The sequence below is a fragment of the Panthera uncia genome, chromosome B4 (genome assembly GCF_023721935.1).
Source record: "Panthera uncia isolate 11264 chromosome B4, Puncia_PCG_1.0, whole genome shotgun sequence".
Lineage (NCBI taxonomy): Eukaryota > Metazoa > Chordata > Mammalia > Carnivora > Felidae > Panthera > Panthera uncia.
This window is the reverse complement of record NC_064809.1, coordinates 107,717,914-107,738,086: the sequence shown is the minus strand read 5'-3', so window position 1 is coordinate 107,738,086 and position 20,173 is coordinate 107,717,914. Positions and strand designations below refer to the sequence as shown.

The window sequence follows — 20,173 nt, the reverse complement described above, 5'->3', positions numbered from 1 at the left end:
AGAAAATAATGTATCTTATTATAGAACCATTATATTTTACTCATTATCAAATATGTATTTTTTTTAAAGGCTAGAATTAGGTGAGAACAGGAAGGTTTAAGAAAATAAAGTCTGCTTTTTAACAAGAAAAAATACTTATGTGCTGTCACTAAAGGAATGACAGACTTCACCCCCACCCTTGAGAGACTTCCATATTTAAAGCCTGCTTGGGATTCTCTCTCTCTGCCCTTCCTAAACTCATGATCACGTGAGTGCACACATGCACTATCACTCTCAAAAAAAAAGTCTAATCTATTTATACTGAAGTCACATATTTTCAGATGGTTAAATATATCCAAAGTGGTCATCTCTTTGGCCTGAATCATGGAAAAAGAGAAAATTAGCAAGAAATAGATTTGTTTACACTTACTCGTATCCTAATATGTTTGGTTTTCACACACATATATTATTTTTAAAAAGATTAAACCAAGGTATACAACTAAGGAAAGAACCATGTACTGCTTTAAAGACGATAACCACATCTTCAACTTCCTATCTAACATACAAATTTTTGGGAAACAAATTCATAAATGCTATGATGCCAATGTTGATAGAGAATTACGAGTAATAAACTACTAGAATTATTTAAAATCTGAGATACATATAAGCAATAAATAACTACTTACCTCAGACATAGGGGTTCCCCAGAAGTCATTCTGAAATAAAGTTTTTAAAGGTGTAGATGGATGCAGGTCTTTATTATCCAGTATTGCTGAAACATCATCAAAAACAAAACCACAAAAGAGGCTGTTCCAATAGCAGGCAGTAACCACACCTACTATTAAGGTTACTTCTTTGAGGTTAATATCAGCCATCTTTTCCACAAGCACTTGTGGATAAAATCTAGGAGGGAAAAATCATGAAAATAAAATAAGCATCATTTTTTTCAAGTAAGTAAAATTTTAGTAGAAGGATAAGTAAAATAGCGAATGCTAATTCTCCTTGAGAATATTTCAAAGCTCAGCTCAAATATCATCCACCTCTAAAAAGCATTAGCTGCTCACTCTTCAAATTTCTAACTTAAAATTAATTGCTGCTTCATGAATTTCAAACCTCTACTACAATCACACCACTTACTTAATCTCTGGATTTATATCTCTAGCTAACTAAATAGTGAATTCCTTATAAGTCGTCACAGGTCAGATTACTCAGGGAAACAGATATACATACAAAAAACTTAAAAAAAAAACTAGTATGGTCTACTCAAGGAGTAGTAAATAAATCTTAGTGGGAAGAACAGTAAATTTTTGTGGGAAAACAAATATTTGAAAAAACATTGAACATGGATTTTCTGAAATGTATCTTGAAACTTCTATTTTAGTACTTAATATACTAGAAGATCAACTATTACCTAAATCAGGTGTCCAAACTTGCAGCCCACAGCCTTGGTTTGGTTAAAACCTTTTAAACATATCTGTCTTAAATGTCTCTATAGGAATCCTAAGCCTAAGCTAGCTGTATACTAGCCATTTAAGTATCGTCTTGTCTTTAACCCTGACTTGTTTGATTGATTTATGTTATCTGGCCCATATAAGCTTAAAACCCAGTTCTAAATAGTGTTTCTTTTTCTTTTTACCACAAATGGTTATAATATAGGGAATGGGCTTCACACATGAAAATTCATAATTAAGTCATTGTTTTAGAGAGGATTCAGTGAGGGGTACCTGGGTGGCTCAGTCGGTTAAGCATCCAGCTCTTGATTTCAGCTCAAGTCACGTATCTCATGGATGCAAAGGATGGAGCCCCGTGTCTGGCTCTGCACTGACAGCACAGAGCTTGCTTGCAATTCTCTCCCACCCCCTCTGCCCCTTCTCATTGGTGCTCTCTCAAAATAATTTTTTTTTTTTTTAAATAAAGGATTCAGTGAGAGAATGGTTTAGAGTAAAAGGCACTATAATAACTGGATGATACTGAAGAATCAGCCCTATAATTAAAATAAGGGTACTCTTGAAAAACAAGCTGATGATCTACTTTTTTAGCTTGAGTAGTATCATTAGGATCATTTTAGGCTCATCACTTGTGGAAGATAGAACTATGCCCCCCTCCCAAACTGTCCACATCCAAATCCCCTGATCCTGTGAATATGTTACCTTACATGGCAAAAGAGACTTTACAAGTTGTGATTACATGGAGGGTTTTGAGATGAAGAGATTATATCCTTAATTATCTGGTGGGCCAATTCAATGACACGAAACCTTACAAAAGGCAGGCAGAAGAGTCAGAAAAGCAGAGATGAGAGTGATGTGACAGCAGGCTAGGGCCATAAGGCAAGGAATGATGGCAGCCTCTAGAAGGTGGAAAGGCAAAAAAACCACTTTCTTCATTAGATTCTAAAGGGACCACAGCCCTATTGACATTTCAATTTTAGTCTAGTGAAACCCATTTTGCATGTCCATAGTTATAAAATGTGGCTCAGTCCATTATGCGTCTGACTTCAGCTTAGGTCATAATCTCCCGGTTTATGAGTTTGAGCGCTGCATCGTACTCTGTGCTGACAGCTTGGAGCCTGCTTGGGATTCAGTGTCTCCCACTTTCTGACCCTCCCCTGCTCATGCTCTCTCTTCTCAAGAATAAATAAACAGTAAAAAAATAAATAAATAGAATTTTTGTTACTTTAAGCCAGCATGTTTGTGATAATTTGTTATAGCAGCAAGAAGAAAAAATACATCACTCACAGAGCCAAAAGATCTAAGGCCTGATATACATCTGGCCTAGATGTAGAGAGGAAGAATACAGTAGGGAGGGCAGAGAGAGATTTAAAATCAGACGTAAGTTTATATAAAGATACACAAGCCTATTAAAGTGCCTTTAGAATTGGATAGGAAAACCTTAGAATATATTACACTTAAAGAAATGCAAAATCCAATGCTACCAATCACCAAAAGAAATTAGCTGTACCTTTTGAAGGATAGTTTTAACTAAAAGAAAAATTATCTAAGGGTTTGAGTCCACAAGTGATTTATCATCTCTAAAGAGTAAGACCTTATACCTTATTATCATAGAAAAAGCTGATAGCACTTGTTTAAAGATTGGAGACTGACCAGGCATTATTTGCCTCACTCATTCTCAACTACACACTAAAATGACAGAGTATTAAAAGAGAAAAGAAAGGGGGGTATAAATTCCCAAGGATAAACACCACTGGAGGGGCAATCGTAGCAAGTTTTGGAAGCTGGAAAAACAAAATTTAGCAAGTGACCTAACAGAGCTCAGGAAAGTGAATCTAAAGCTTAAGGTGAAAAACTTAAAAAGTTTTTTGCATCCCTGCCAGCATCAATCTCAAAACTGGTGACAAGATCTCAAGAAATAGGTTGGAACATATGGATTTGTTAGAATTTAGACCCCTTTCCCATTGGGTACAGGCAAGTGACCTCTTCTATAGCAGGGGAGAAGATCAGAGACTTCCTCTCTGAAATAGGTGAAATACAAGGTGTCTGACACAGAAGACACAAGTCAGAAGAAAGGTAGCAAACTGAAAATGAGGGTTAACCAGAAGTCTGTCTATATACATTTTGAGACACTCCAGCTCTTTTTTACAAACTGGTATAGAATCTTATAAAATATTACAACTCTGGAAACAAACAAAAAGGACTCTAAAAGCTTCCACAAAGAAAACAGGTTCCATACCAAAGATTATGAATCCAAACAAATCTTTTTTTTTTTTTCTTTCACTAATACTGGAAGCTAGATGAAGAAGAAAAAGGGAGTAATGCTTCAAGTTTCTGAGGGATAATAATTTCCAACCTAAAATACTATGTTAATAAACACAAACTACCCGACTAAGAAACTAGAATAAAAATATTTTAAGACATTCAAGGTCTTAAAAACATTACCTCTGTCTCCTCTTTTCAGGAAACTAATAGAAGATGTATACCAGTAAAATTAGGGAGTATACTAAGAAACAGAGAGAGGGAAATCAGGAGACAGGGGATCCAATGCAAGATAGCAACAAAAGAAATACCCAGAAGAAAACAAAAACTAAACAAAACAAAGCAAAAAAAGAAATACCCAGAATGACAACCATGCAAGCAAGTCAACTAACCACTTCATACTAGAATAGGTCAGAAAGTTCTTGAACAACACTCCCAAGAAGATATAAACAGAGCACCTAATGGGTGAGAACCATGTTACTCTTACAGTGTGTGTGTGTGTAATTGAAATTTAGGAAAACAAAACAACTCAGAACATCCACCATGGGATAGATGAAAATCAGGTCTTGTGTATCGGTCAGAAACCTCTCTCCCATAAATAATGTCAGGTCCCTGACCTGGTGACACTTGGAGTTCTTACCCCAAACTGCTGTTAAACTATTTGGTTAAACATTCTCACCACAGGAAAAATTAAAATAAATAGAGGAAATAGGAGTAAATTAAACCTGTGGTTTTACTACTTCACAGTTATATTTGGGAATTAACATGTATTTGATTATTAGAGTACTTATAATGTTCACAAGAATCTTATACACTGTAGACTCTTGATATATTAGCTTCAAAAAGAATTTAAAATGCAATTTTATATGACACAATGATATGTAAAATATACATAATATTAAATTATTGGCCATGCAGTTTGTGGATTTAGGCTTTTTAGCTGAAAAGTATACTAATTTAGCCAAGTTTGCAAATATATTGGAATTTTTGTAAGGACTTGGGAGTTGCTATAGTTTTAAGTTTAATTTATTAGGTGTATACAAATTGTTTTAAGTATTGAGAAAATTTTGCTTTTTAAGTCAGGTGTCTTGAGTCCTTGAATAAAAATTAGGCTCAGTTGGTTAAGCATCCGACTTCGGCTCAGGTCATGATCTCACGGGTTCCTGAGTTTGAGCCTCCTATCTGGCTCTCTGCTCTCAGCACAGAGCTTGCTTCAAATTCTGTCTCCCCCTCTCTCTCTGCCCCTCCCATGCTCATGCTCTCTCTCAAAAATAAACATTAAAAAAATAATAAAAATACATTAAAATTATAAATGCAATTTTAAATTAAGGCAATTTAACCAAGTTTTAAATGTAGCTTATGCATTTAGTCCTTTCAATTTGAGTTATATAAAAAAGGGGGTGGGGGGGCGTGTAAGTTTACAAACATAATAAGACTTTTAGGTTGAATTTAAAGGTTTACAAAACATAAGGTTATAAAATGTTACTTTAAAAAACCTGGACAGTTCCCAGGATTTCTAAATATAGTTAGGTAATTAAGAGTTACACAATCACATTAAGTTGCAAACAGTTCCATTCAGTAATTGATGTGCTCAATGCCAATATAATAATCAAAACCCTCAACTTGATTTAACTTTAGGGATTGTCTTCTGCTCCAAGCTCAAGCTCACTGCAAATGAGAAGCCTTGTGACATGGAGAGGGGGTTCAATGCTTCTCTTTCTTTACCTAGAGATGATAGTACCTTACATGCTTGTTAAACATAAAGAAAGGAAAGCAAAAATGCTTACTTGACCATTATATCAAAGATGAGATTCTCATAAGTGTTTGTTACCATGTACCCCTTTTTCTAAAAATCCAGTAGTACAACTGTGGAAAAAATAAACCTACAGGAAAATTTTATATGAATTTGTGACTATTTAACCTAGAAAGTAGAGTTCTCTCAGTTCAATAATTTCATGATCTTCTTCAATAAGAATAATCTATATTTTATGACTATTTTAAAGTGTTTAAAACTTTGGCCTGCAAAGTTTATGAAGTATTTACTCTGACTCTTCCTAATCTTTCCAGTCTCATGTCAAGAGACAAGAGTCAGCTTGCTGCACACTGAGTCTTCTCTACTAGAACAGACAAAATGAAATATTTTATACACAGTGGATACTAAAGTTCTCATGGTTATGCTTTATTATAGATGCTGGAAAATAACCTACCATTCGTTTTCTTGATAAAGCAGCAAAAAAGGGAATGGAAGTAACATCTGAACAAAATAAGTTGACTGATACAGGGAACAGAGGTAGCAATTACAAAAGGGAAAGTCTTTTTTGTGAAATGATTTTGATTAAATAAAACTGCTCATAAAACCAGAGAGAAGACAGAAGGCAGGTCCAGGCAAGTGTTCCTGTAGCAAGGACATTTATAAAATTATCACATCTCTTGGTATCACTCTTCTCTTGGTAAAAACTGACTGATGCAGAAAATGTGATAAAAAAAATAACAGTTTTAGTGATTTTCCTCAAAATTAGAGTGACTAAAGTAGAACTTGAGTTAAATTTGATTCACAGCTACGTACATACTATAATGCATAAGGACCTAGACCATAGCAAACTTGTTTCCTGTTGTATCGCCCTTGTCTAGCTGTTGGGGAAGGTCATTGAAAAGATATGACTGACAGGGGGGCCTGAGTGGGCCAGTTGGTTAAACCTCCGATTTTTGATTTTGGCTCAGGTCATGTTTGTGGGATTGAGCCCCGCATAGGGCTCTGTGCTGACAGCACAGAGTCAGCTTGGGATTCTCTTTTTCTCCCCCTCTGCCTTTTCCCCACCTGCACACCAAAATAAACTTAAAAAAAACAAAAAACAAATGTGACTGCCAGCTGATCTATAAATTGGGCCCAAGTGATCTGTCCCCTCCAGTTGGAATGTGGGTTGTTTGCTTTTCATGCAAGCTTTGCTATCCCAAAGGCTACTGCAAGGACATAGCCTTGAGATAATGATATGGTGTTGAGAACACCTGCACAATATACTTGACTGAACCCAATTAAGGCCTCTCTATAAACTTTTCAGATTGGGTGGGTGCAGGGGTTCATTAGTCTTTCCACTATGCAAGACAAGCCTCATAGGTAAGTACCCTTTACTTAGTGAAGCTGCCACCTTCCAACCTGGAATGGCCTTCCCCTTTGTCTCTCTGCCCTCCATGTTCAGAAGCCAGTTTCGGATTACACCTGGAAAGCTCCTAAGGAGGTTATAAGTCAATGCTAGGACAGTGTACAAGCTCAAAAATACTGTTAGAGTAAAAAAAAAAAAATGAAATTTAAGCAAGATTTTGCATTTTGTCAGGACTGTAATTGAGATCTGGGTAACAGTCTTGGATTCATTAACTATTAGGAAATTACTTAGGTTCTCTGAATTTATTTTTACTTCTGAAAAGTGAAAATAAAATTTACCATTAGACCAGGTACCTTGAGATGCTGACAATATAAATGTGAACAAGAGGATGAGGGGAACTAAGGGTAGTAAAGATGAAAACAGACAAACGAAACTAGTAAATGAATACACAGAATAGTGATAATGAATGAAAAACAAGAAAAAAACAAGGTGCTACAGAAAAATCAGATTCCACAAAAATAAATATGCAGTTTTAAGCACATGATTAGATCTCATCTCTTCCCTGCCTTGCTAAATTATGAATTAAAAACTGAACATGAAAAACGTAATTCAAATTCTTGAGTAAACAAAGTTACATCATTAGAATGTGATATTTACTACAGACAGCAAGACTGAAGAAGAAGCACTCCACAGATACTGGTTCCAGCATGCCTGAGGAGGTAGTATGGCAGTCAAGAGAATGTCCTCCAGCCAGAAAGATCCATGCCCAATATCACACTATTTAAGCACAGTACTTAACTTCTCCAAGCTTAAGTTTTTTAACTTAGTTGGAAAATGAGGACAATATAGGCACCTACTCCACTGGACTGTGATGAAGAGTAAGTGAGATAGTTTGACAAAGTTATAGTATTGGCATTTGTATAGTTATGGCATTTGCATAAAATATACAGATTAATGGAACAAGACAGCCCAGAAATGAACAAAGGACCAAAAATACATAACGAAGAAAGTAGAGTCTAATAATTGGTGTTGGGAAAACTGGAGAGCCACATGTGAAAGATTGAAAGTGCATAATCTTACAGTACTCACAAAAATCAATACAAAATGGATTAAAGACTTGAATGTAAGACCCGAAACCATAAAACTCCTAGAAGTAAACATAAAGGTAAGCTCCTCGACACTGACCTTGACAATGATTTTTTTTTTTTTTGGATTTGAAACCAAAAGCAAAAAGGAAAAATAAACAAGTGGGACTACATTAAACTAAAAAGCTTCTGCACACCAAACTATTAACAAAATGAAAAGGCAACGTATGGAATGGGAGAAAATACCTGCAAATCATACATCTGATAAAGGATTAGTATCTGAAATATGTAAGGAACTTAAACAGCTCAACAGCAAAAAAAAAAAACAAAAGAATCTGATTTAAAAACAGGCATAGGCACCTGGGTGGCTCAGTCAGTTAAGAGTCCAACTCTTGATTTCAGCTCAGGTCTTGACCTCACAGGTTCGTGAGTTTGAGCCCAGAGTTTCTTTTTTTTTTTTTTTTTGTCAGGGCAGAGCCTGCTTGGGATTCTCTGTCTTCTTCTCTTTGCCCCTCTCCCATTCTTTCTATCAAAAATAAACATTTAAACAAACGAAAAAACAAAAGAACTTCTTCCAAAGACTTACAAATGGCCAACAGGTACATGAAAAGGTGCTCAATATCACTACAGCAGGAAAATGCAAATCAAAACCCTGAGACACCACCGCACACCTGTCAGTTTACTGTCATCATAAAGACAAAAGATAACAACTGTGGTCAAGGATGTGGAGAAGAGAGAACCCTCGCACACTGTTGGTGGGAATGTAAACCAGTGCAGCCTCTATGGAAAACAGCCAGGAGGTCACTCACGATTTAAAACAGAACTACCATATTATCAAGCAATTACACTTCTGGATATACATCCGAAGCAAATGAAACCACTATCCAGATGAGATATCCATTGCAGATACCCTCCATATCCATTGCAGAATTATTTACAATAGCCAAGACGTGGAAATACCTTAAGTGACCACTGGCAGATGAATCAAGAAAATGTGGTATATACATACAATGGAACATTACTCAGCCATGAAAAGAATGAAATCTTGCAATTTGGGACAACATGGATGGACCCTGGGAGCATTATGCTAAGTGAAATAAGTCAGACGTAAAAAGACAAATACCGTATGATCTAACATGCGCAATCTAAAAAAAAAAAAAAACAACAACAACAAAAACAAACCAAAACAACCAAAAAACAAAAACGAACTCATTGAAACAAAGAACAGACTAGTCAAAAGGTAAAACTTAGAGTTACAAGGTACGCAGGTTCTGGGGATGTAATGTAAGCATGTGAAAAAGATAATGAACAGCATGTGGCATATAATCTCCGTAAAGGATACAACAAAATCATCATTCCTACATTTTAAAGACATTCATCAGATTTGTATCTTACGAAATCGGTATGTTTTTATTTTTTACTGAGCTATTTGTTTTACCCAAACACGTGGTTTGGAAAAAAATCTGTATATTTTCAGAAGGAAAATATATCAATTACAATTAAGAAAAAGTCCTAAAAAGAAGATAACTGTAAGAGGCAATGGTCCAAACAGTTGAAAATGTCATTTCAAGTTTAAGGCTTTTTCAGAAAGTTACCTACTAGTGTATTATATTTCAGAATGGCTGAGCGCAGCAGGATGGAGAAACTTTGTCCAAAAGAACTGTAAACACCTGAGAACACTTTCATATAAGGGCATCTTCGGTAACCAAGCAAGTGACAGTTTCCGGGCTGGTGAATACTGAGGCCCTTCTCTCTCCACCCCAGCAGTAGCCTGGACAAATTCTGAACTCCCCTCTCTGGAGCCTTCACTCTATGCCAGTACCTCAACCTTCAGGTCCTCCGATCCACGAAGGCTACGGTGCTACAGGTAAGGCGGACAGAAAAGAATGTGTCCTTTTCTCGATTCTTTACTCACCCCGAAATCACGATCTTGGCGGCGCGGCCCCACTCCACTATACTGAATGGATTCTGAGAGCAAAGAAAACTAAAACTTTTTCTTCTTACAGAGGGCACCACCCGGGGAACGTTTGCAAACCCCTAAGGAGAAGGGTGCTTCCCACCTCTTCAGACCTGGACCGAGTCCTTCCGCCCCAAAGCACCAGCTTCGTTAAGCCGGGACCGCTCCCCTCAACTCCTCCCCCGCCGCTGACCCGTAGCCCGACCTCACCTGGGAGCAGTTCCACCAGGAGACGGCTTAGGGAAATCTCAGGAAATGCGGCCCAGCGAGTGACGCCACCGAAGGCACAGTCATGGTCTATCTAATTCTGGTCACCGGCGCACACGCGCCTCAGCCACTGCGCCTCCCGCCTCCGGGTCGTTCCCCCACCACCCCAGCACCGTCGCAGCCTCCCGCATTGCACGCCGGGAACGGCCTACCTCCACATCTCAGAGACTTCATTTCCCAGCATGCACAAATATTGCATGCAGAACTGCACTCTGGGATTTGGAGTCCTCATCCCTCACCTTCTCCCAGTCTTTAACAGAGAGTACAAGGGACCTTGCAGGAGAATCTAAACGCAAAGCATCACCCAAGGTCGTGAAATGTAGGCTCCCCTTGCATCCGGGGCCTTGTTCCGTCTTTAGCTGGGTGGGGAATGGTGTCGCCTAGCAGCCGCTGCCGCTCTTGATTGCACTGGACCAGTTGGCGGGATCCAGAGACCCGGTGGAAGCGCGCTGTGGAGCGGTCGGGCGTAGCGGCGGGACCAAGCTTGGTCCGTGCGGCAGATGAGGGGACGCTGCTGGTTGCCATCCTTGGTTAGGTGGGTGGATTTTGGTGAGAGGGAGCAGCCAGTTTCTTTCCAAGCAGGTTCTTTAAGCCTCAGGGCCCGTATGTAACAGCCTAGCTTCCCTGCTCCCTAGTCTTTGGTTGGCGACCCATTTGTCTTCTAGCTTCGGCCCTGGTTTCCTCGGCCTACCTGCGCCCATTTCAGCCGTTTCCGCACCCTTTTTACCCCCAGTTCCTGCTTCTCCGAATCAGGATTCATTTTCAGCCTTCCAGGCAGCCCCGCGCTTGGCACCATTAGATATTCGAGCGCCTCTAGTGGTAAGGGGGGGCGTAGAGGAGGAGACGCAGAACCTTAGTTCTTATCTAGATGAGTCTTAGGAAGGGAACTTGTAGTTTATTCAGCTGGTGCAGCATCTGCTGGTTTGTGCCAGCTGTAATTTTGATCAAGGCTATATATATCTGTATATATGTATATCTGTCATACAATTAAGGAGCCATTGCTCTTTGCTAACATCTTAGAGTTATAATGATGTAATCTACAAAAACAGTAATGTTGTTTACATTGAAAATGCTAATACCCACCTGTTTTGTTACAGAAGGTAAAGCGCAGTGAAAGATTTCACGATGCCACCTAATATAAACTGGAAAGAAATAATAAAAGTTGACCCAGATGACCTGCCTCGTCAAGAAGAACTGGCAGATAATTTACTGGTTTCCTTATCCAAGGTGCTTAACTGATAAACAATACATAGTTGTGTGTGTACATACACGCACAACTATGATTAAGTTGTCCACGAAATCAATGAATGTCACAAATGGAAGAGTTCTCATATTTTGCCTAAGGGTTATAAAATATAAAATAGTTGCTTTCTCTTTACTTAGGTGGAAATAAGTGAGCTAAAACATGCAAGTCAAGAAAATGTGATACACCTTTTCAGAATTACTCAATCACTAATGAAGGTTTGTATGCTGTGGGTTTTAACAATGGTTTTGACTATTAGAGGACGTTTAAGGAACTGTTCTTAAATAAGTTAATCTTTATGAAAGTACCAAGCTCACTGAAAATGAGATTGCTTCAAATGTGGATTGAGGATTTTAGTGTGCAAAACATTGCTAGTTTCTGCTCTAAAGTTCCTAGAAGAATGTATAAGGGAAACAGGATGGGGGTGTTTAAAAATAACATACGGAGGTCCTTTGTTAATTATGTTAACGTAATTCTGAAGTCAGAATGAAAACTATGAATGACTTCTGTAGGGATTTGTTAGGAGGGGGAGAGATTTTGGTGTGAGAGGCCTCATAAAGGGCAAAGGCCAATGAGTATACTGCAGGTAGAAATCACCCTAAATAAAAACTGGGACTAGAAAATGTGCTTATTCTTTACATTTGAGGAGACAGGTGCAGAAAGTTAATAGTAAATTGTAGCGAAAATAAATGTTGGGTATAGTTTACAGTAGTCTAAGTGTATTTTATGCTATTGCCTATGAGGAGCTGTTAGGATTTTTGAGCCACAGTTGATTGATTCAAAAGTATTCCTTAGGAAGGCTAAACTAGGTATGTTAAAAGGACACAATGAAGGGAATTGAAGCTGTTTAGACAGAACGTTGTGAAGGAGGTTAAACATAAGATTCTGGACTAGAATAATGACAATTGGAATAGGAAAAGATAGTAGAAAACATTACGGAAAAATTAGAACATTAGAAAAGTTACATTACCACGTATGAGATTGAGGAGAAAAAGGAATCAAAGATATTTTGAAGCTGTCATATCCTTAAATAAGAAAGTCATCTATTCAACAAACATTTACTGAAAATGTCCATATCCCAGGTACTGAAGGCATTAAATACTAGGAAAGCAAATGAAACAAAGTCCTTGTTTTCAGTGCTTTTGTAAAGGCATATTGAAATAACTTTTCTTTTTAAATGTTTAGATGAAAGCTCAAGAAGTAGAACTAGCTTTGGAGGAAGTTGAAAAAGCTGGAGAAGAACAAGCAAAATTCGGTAATGCCCTGGAAGAAGTTTATCATAGTGTCCAATAGGGGACTCCGTTTAACATATTCTATAAAATGTGTGTATTCCCAACTTACTTTGAAAGACATGTGTAGAACTCCTGTTTTATGGATGAGGTATAGAAGTTACTTTCTCTTATGTTACCTTATTACAATCATGATGGAGTCTTTAAAAATAATTTTATTACTTTATTGAAATTTATGTAAAAGTTTGTTTTGAGATAAATCTGACCAATTGAAACTTTTTTTTTAATAGAAAATCAATTAAAAACTAAAGTAATGAAACTGGAAAATGAACTGGAGGTATGTCCTTTTGTATTTCCCTAGGGTGTAATTGTTAATTTCATTACTTTGAATTAATACTTTTACAATTTTCTGTTGTCTGGAAAATCACAAGAGTGATATTGTGTTCATAATTAATTGTTCAACATATATTATATATTTATTACATACCTTAAATTCTAAGAATTGAGCATTCAGTTGTGAACAAAATAAAAACGTTAAATAACCTGAAGTTTACAGACTAGAGGGTTATACAGAAGATTACTAATAACTGAGCTGGCATGGAGGCATATGGGAATTTGAGGAATGGTGACAGAAGGATATGGCAGAAGAAGTAGCTTTTGAGAAAGCTAAGAGCCAAAATATGAATGTAGTGTTAAGGAACCAAGACATTGAAATTCCTGAGAATGTGGGAAGGAATGTGCTACAAAAATTAGCCTTTAAAAGGGAGAAAAGACCTTCTTTTTAATAGGAAGAATGGATGTGTATAGAAGCTTTTATGTTTGTAGGTTTAGTACCTGGAAGTGGAGAGATTGGAGGGATTGCTAAAAATAAGAGGGGAAGATACATGGTCAAATTTTAAGGAAGATTAAGCTTCAAAAATAGTGGAGAATGAAGTGGAGATTAGGAGATATAGTCAGATGATTTGAGTTCAAATCCTGATTCTTTTACTTATTAACTGTGAACTGGGAGGAGTTATTTTTTATCCCCTACTGTATATCCATCTCCTAGAAGAATATCAGCCACTCTCAGTTAATACTTACTAAATTAATTCTGAAGTTGGATTCATTCTGTTAGTGTTTAGCCAGGTACCTGCTGTGGAATGGAAGGATAGGGCTGTGGGAGATACTAGTAAGAAGTGGTTGATGTGGTGATTATGAAATCTCAGCTGATGGGTAAAGAAATCAAGATTTGATTGGTGGGAGAGGTTAGAGAGGAGTCCAGGGATTAGAGGGTCCTGTGAGGTCAGAGGGCAGGTATACTAGGAATCATGAGAGAATGTTTCTGCTGGCACAATGTTCTGGTGTGGGCATGAAAGTGGGAGGCTATAGTGAATTCAAGAAGCATGTAAAAAAAAAAAAAAAAAAAAGTGAGAGAGAGAGACCAGAATGAGAGTTATATGGATGTGGAAACTGCTTAGTGGGGCTTTTTGTGGAAGACTGGGAGCCATGTGCCAAAAATTCTCAATAAATTTTGAGAGGGAACAGTTGGGAAGTTAGTAGTTTGCTACTACCCTGAGTAGGTAGGGATTAGATAACTGGATATCATGTGGAATTCAAAGCAGCTGGAATTTTCACAAAATGATGGAGGAAGGATAGCCTGGAAGTTGCAGGTTGAGGTAAATCAACACCATGTCTTGACCCTAAGGTCTATGGGATGTGAAAGAATGAGCATCTCCCAATTAAAAGACTTCCAAAGGAATTAGTATATTAAAGGAACCAAATTGGACCTAAGGCAGGGAGATGGAGAGTATGATTCAGTAAAAGGGCTGGGGGTATAAAAAATTTATCTTGATTTTTGAGAGCACAATGGAAGGTTTTCTGAAGGAGGAAAAAAGTGAGAAAAGTATTATATAGGATTAAGACAACTGTATTGTAAAGAGATGAATGTGAGACAGATGACAAAAGGATGTTTTGGACTATGAGTCCAAATAACAGGAACATGAAGTGAAATGGATTTAATTTGCCATAAGATTTGTTTTTTTTTTAAAGTAAACTACCCCTAATGTGAGGCTCGAACTCATGACCATGAGATCAAGAGTTGAATGCCCTACTTACTAAGCCAGCCAGGTGCCCAATCTGGCACAAGATTTTAAAGATGACCTTAGTCTAGGCCAATCTAGTACAGTAACACTAATCACTTGTGGTTATTTGCAAGTGGCTATTTAAACTTAAATTCATTACAATTAAAATTAAAAATTCAGTTCTGTAGTTGCAGTAGCCACATTTCAAGTGCTCAAAGCCACATGTAGGTAGTGGCTGTAGTACTCTACTGTGCAGAGAACATTTCCATTATCCTAGAAAGTCCTGTTAGACAGCAATGGTCTAAAGAGAGTCTGAGGGAAAGGGCAGGTTAAGAGCACCAGAGGTCAGCGACTGGGTGGAGGCCCTGGTGAGTTGTAGCCTGGTTTCAGAGTTCTGATGCTCAGGAGAAGCCTTCATAGCTCATTGCCTGTGTTCTCTGCCTGTGTGGTTTAGTCTGGGGTCTGTGGCTCAGTGGTTATAATAGAGCCTGAATGATTGACAGTCCATTTGTAGCTGTGGGTGGCTCAGAAAAAGTTTAAGGGCTTGCCAGTCTGCAAACTAAAGCTCAAATTAACAGTTTTAAAAACAGGTTCTTAAGCTAACATGATTTTAAACATCTGGTGCTGATTATAATACAAATTTAAAGTCAGTTTGTTGTTGATTCTCCAATTATAATGAGATTGATTTATAGTTTTGGTTTAATTTAAGATGGCTCAGCAATCTGCAGGTGGTCGTGACACTCGGTTTTTACGTGATGAAATTCGCCAACTTGAAAAGCAATTGGAACAAAAAGATAGAGAATTGGAGGACATGGAAAAGGAGTTGGAGAAAGAGAAGAAAGTTAATGAACAAGTAAGGAACATTTTTTCAATGAATCTTAACCATTTAAGTTACGTAAAAACACCTGATTATGCGTTTTATAGTGGTATCAGTTAGTATGTTTTATGTGAGAATTGATGTACTGTATACTTATCTCTACGGTTTTACATCACTGTTCATGTTGTCATCACATCTTTAAATCAAATTCCTTGTCTTCAAGAGTACCTCAACTTTATGCAATAAATAGCTATCCATAAAAAAGTAAAGGTTCTTAAGTTGTGTTAATGCCAACATTTTGTAAATCAATGCATATTTTAAATCATAATATTTCATCATTTATACAAATATAGTCATTACCTTTTAGGTTATTCCTTGTTATTTATAAGATAACTCATGCAGTGTACACTTAAATTTAGTTTGAGGGCAAAATTTTTGGCAGATGAATTTGTAAATTCCTGTCGGAAAACAACATGTTTCCTAATTTGCCTCACCTGTCAGTCAACTTATACAAAATCTGCTGCCCAAGTGTGGTAACTGTCCCATCCCAGATTCTCAGAAGCTTTCTCTACCTTTGTGTCCTTTAAGTGAATGGTGTATTACATCCTGAGAATCTTATTTTGTCCATTGTTCTCTTAGAAATAGAAGGTGGTAAATTAAAAATAATTTTTTTTAACGTTTTTTATTTATTTTTGAGAGAGGGAGAGACAGAGCATGAACAGGGGAGGGTCAGAGAGAGGGAGACACAGAATCTGAAACAGGCTCCAGGTTCTGAGCTGTCAGCACAGAGCCCGACACAGGGCTCGAACTCACGGACTGCGAGATCATGACCTGAACCGAAGTCGGCCGCTCAACCGACTGAGCCACCCAGGCGCCCCGAAGGTGGTAAATTTTAAATAAACAACAATGATTATAAGGTGATGTTGCTATTTAAAAGGATCTGTTATAAATTTATTTGTAAGGAAAAACATCCCTATTCTTGCTGTATCCATTTTCTTATATAATTTAGAAGATTCATATAAGAGTGAGCTATTTATACACTTGTTGTAGTGGAAAAAGTATGGATTAATGGCGCCTAAAGATTAGAAATAAGTTCTTAGAGGATTGTCTGTTTAGTTGACTCAGTAAAACGTAATAGACCTATGGCTTTCTTAATAATCATAAAGGATTTGGGGGCGCCTGGGTGACTCAGTCGGTTAAGCATCCAACTTTGGCTCAGGTCATGATCTCACAGTTCGTGGGTTTGAGCCGCACATCCAGCTCTGTGCTGACAGCTCAGAACCTGGAGCCTGCTTCAGATTCTGTGTCTCCCCATTCTCTCTCTGCCCCTCCCCCACTCATGCTTTGTCTCTGTCTTTGTGTCTCAAAAATAAGTGTTAAAAAAAATAATCATAAGGGATTTAACCTATGATATACAGTAATGGAATTGCTTGTTGGGATGTTTGTGGTTTTCTAGACCATTGTTCTTCTGTCTAGCCCATGTATTAGTCAACTTTTTTGCCATTCATACCACATACCCTTAGTGAATCACAACTACCTTGTCCATTCTTCTTAGACTACTCTCTTTATTCATAGGTACATACACAGAGAGCTTGAATACATAGGCTGTATACCATTCTAGTTGCTAGATTCTTTGAGATGGAATATGAGTATGAGTTGTTGGCAATTTCTTCTTTGCCCTTAACCAGTCATTCAGTTTTATTGAGTATTCACAGCTTGCCAGAGACAGTTAGGGCAATAATATTATGCTTCTTGATATTCATTGTCAATAACAAATGTAACATGGATGATATTCTGGGGTGGGATATCTAAATCAATCTTGAGGTTCAGGAAGTGATTTGTAAACTAAGACTGAAGTAGGAGTTAGTCTGGCAAGGGAATGGGATGGCCTTGGTGGTTAAAGAAATGGCATTCTGGGCTGAAGATACAGCATTTGCTAAGATCTAGAGGGAAGAGATGGCATGGTGAATTCAGGGAACTACAGTTACTCATTCTGGCTGAAATATAAGTAAAATAGCTAGTATAGAACCCTTACTAATTGCCAGTTACCATATATGCACTCATTTGTTATTCCTCATTTCATACTTATCATATAAGATAGGTAACATTTCCCCATGCTATAGATGAGGAAACTGAGGCACAGAAAGATTAAGTAATTGTCCATGATTACAGAAATAATAAGTTGTAAGACCAGGATTTAAATCCAAACTTACTCAGTGAGTCTGTGTTCTAAACCACTATACTATCCTGCCTTCCTAGTTCAAACATTTGTGATCCTCTGGAGAGATAAGCACAGGTCAGTTTCTAAGGAATTTGCTCCTTTTCCTAAAAGGAACCAATGAAGAATTTTGAATCCAAGAATATCATGATGAGATCTATATTTTTGAAATTTATTCAGCTTTAGAGAGAGTGGATTGAAGGGGACTAGGAATAGTAAGGAGACAGGTGTGGTAATTCAGGCAGGTGCCAATGATGGACTAATTAAAGTCATAACTCAAGGGATTAAGGGCTGGAGACACGTTTAGAGAGGTAGGTGTAATTGGATGTAGTGAATGATTGATTGTCAGACGAGAGGGAGGAAAGGAGAGGGGCCCCACTAAGGAGGGATGCAGGAGGGGTTTAGAAGGTGTGCAATTAGTTTTCACTTTTATACATGTTGAGTCCAAGGTCCCAGTGGGCATATTCACAAAAGAGATCTATGGGTTTGGAATTCATGAAAGAAAGTGTGGATGATGATTTGTGAGTTATCAACATAGATATTGAAGCCATAGAAATGACTGTAAGGCGATCTCTGAGAAATGTCTAATGAATAGGAAGAGGTGCTTCAAGGAACAACACTTTAGAAAGGACAAAAATAAAAAATGTGATGTTTGACAAACTAAGAGAAAGGAGCATGAGTAGTGTTAAATGCTTCAGTGTTCTTTACATCTCTGTCCTTGTTAAAATTTTCCAATTCATAAACGATGGGACTGTTTCTTACCTCCTAGCTGATGATGATGATAAGGATGATGATGATGGTGATGATGATAGTAGTAGTAGTAGGTAAACTCCTCAAATTTGTGTAGCATTTTGCATTTTGTTATAAACTTTCTCTAACCTTTTTATTTTGAAAACTATCAAATAAACATGCATATACTCTTCATATAGATTCCCCAATTATCAAAATTTTACCACATTTATTTTACCTGTCAGTTTCTTTGTTTTAAGAAAAAATCTTTTTTGAATGTTTATTTATTTTTGAGAGACAGAGACAGAACACAAGCAGGGGAGGAGGAGAGAGAGGGAGACACAGAATCCAAAGCAGGCTCCAGGCTCTGAGCTCTCAACACAGAGCCTGATGTGGGGCTCAAACCCACAAACTGTGAGATCATGACCTGAGCCAAAGTCAGACTCCCAATGGACTGAGCCACCTAGGTGCCCTTCTGTCAGTATCTTTGTAAACACATATCTCCCTCTCTTTCTCTTTGCTGCGTCAGTTAAGAGTTGACTGCAGATAAGATGATACTTCACACTGAAATATTTCAGCATGTCTCTCCTAAAAAGTGTATTCCCCAAAATAACCACTATATAATTACCATATGCAGGAAATTTAATATTTATTCAATACTCTACTATCTAGTCTATAAACATATTTTTTTCTATTGGCCTAATAATGCCCTTCACAGTCCTCCACCCAATATCCAAGGTTCCATCAAGGTTCACATACTGATTTGGTTATTTATTATAGACTTTTAAATGTATTATAATTGCAAACCACTGATATTTTATTTTTTCCTTGAATAAGAGGCAAAAGCAGAAAAGTGAAAGGTCATAAGAGGGCTGGGGTTTGGACAACGGATGAAAAAAATCTATGATAATGGTTATAATATTTGTTTTGGGAAACAAAAAGAGTCATAACTGAAATCATCTATATAAGGAGAAGGAACACTCCATAATTTTTTTTGTTATTTCATGCACTGAGCATTGTGCTGGTGACTTTATATACAATGTACTTAATTTTTACATCAACATATGAAACAGAAAAATTGAATTTAAGAGATGGTAAATGATTTGTTCATATTGTACTAGAAATTGGTGGACGAAGAATATAAACTTGGGCCAGTCTGATTTCAGATTGCTTCTTTTTAACCATTATGTTGTACTGCCTTATATTTCTAAGTAATTTAATGCTCAACAGAACACAGAATATTCTAGACCTGACATAGAAGAACTGCAAAATGCTAAAGATTTTGGACAGAAAATTACTGTTTATTAGATTTTGGCAGGAGTGGGGGTGGATAATCTGTATACAAAACTTTGGTTAGAGTTTTGTTTTTAGTTTGATTATTGAAGCTTTTAAACTTAACCTGTTTTACTTTTCCCAATCCTTAGATTTCACAAATTTTGGATTATTGTTCATGTCTTGGATCAACGTGAAATCCTTAACAGTTAATCATTCTCTACTTCATTAGAGAGGATTTCAAATTTAAATTGATCGGCTGAAAGCCTGGTTTTATATTGAATCACTGCTGAATTTTATTATTATTAATCTTTTTTTTTTTTTTTTTTTTTTTTGCTATTTTAGTTGGCTCTTCGAAATGAGGAGGCAGAGAATGAAAACAGCAAATTAAGAAGAGAGGTTGGTAAAAAATTTTAGTAGTTGTGGCAGTTCAACAAAGATACTTGTTAAAAAAGTTTTCGTAAATTTATACTCTAACTAGAACTGGATTCTTCTAATAATGTTTT

The 20,173-nt window shown here is 37.1% G+C and overlaps 2 protein-coding genes across 3 annotated transcripts in view; one reads left to right on the top strand and one right to left on the bottom strand.

The window, feature by feature from the left end:
- The window catches only part of TMTC3 (transmembrane O-mannosyltransferase targeting cadherins 3), a 61,928-nt gene extending 51,700 nt beyond the window's left edge, over positions 1-10,228 (bottom strand). For both annotated transcript variants that reach the window (XR_007456747.1, XM_049626038.1), the window contains exons 1-2: positions 10,043-10,228; positions 666-882 (exon numbers count right to left, since the gene is read on the bottom strand). Coding sequence is in view for 1 of the 2 variants with exons in the window: in XM_049626038.1 (XP_049481995.1) it covers positions 666-854 (189 nt within the window). In the remaining variant the exon portion in view is untranslated. The remainder of the gene's footprint in view (positions 1-665; positions 883-10,042) is intronic.
- Positions 10,229-10,641: 413 nt separating this feature from the next.
- Positions 10,642-20,173, top strand: part of CEP290 (centrosomal protein 290) — a 91,512-nt gene continuing 81,980 nt past the window's right edge. The window contains exons 1-6 of the mRNA XM_049626055.1: positions 10,642-11,326; positions 11,483-11,560; positions 12,528-12,597; positions 12,862-12,908; positions 15,341-15,484; positions 20,013-20,066. Coding sequence (XP_049482012.1) covers positions 11,225-11,326; positions 11,483-11,560; positions 12,528-12,597; positions 12,862-12,908; positions 15,341-15,484; positions 20,013-20,066 — 495 coding nt within the window. The 5' untranslated portion in view covers positions 10,642-11,224. The remainder of the gene's footprint in view (positions 11,327-11,482; positions 11,561-12,527; positions 12,598-12,861; positions 12,909-15,340; positions 15,485-20,012; positions 20,067-20,173) is intronic.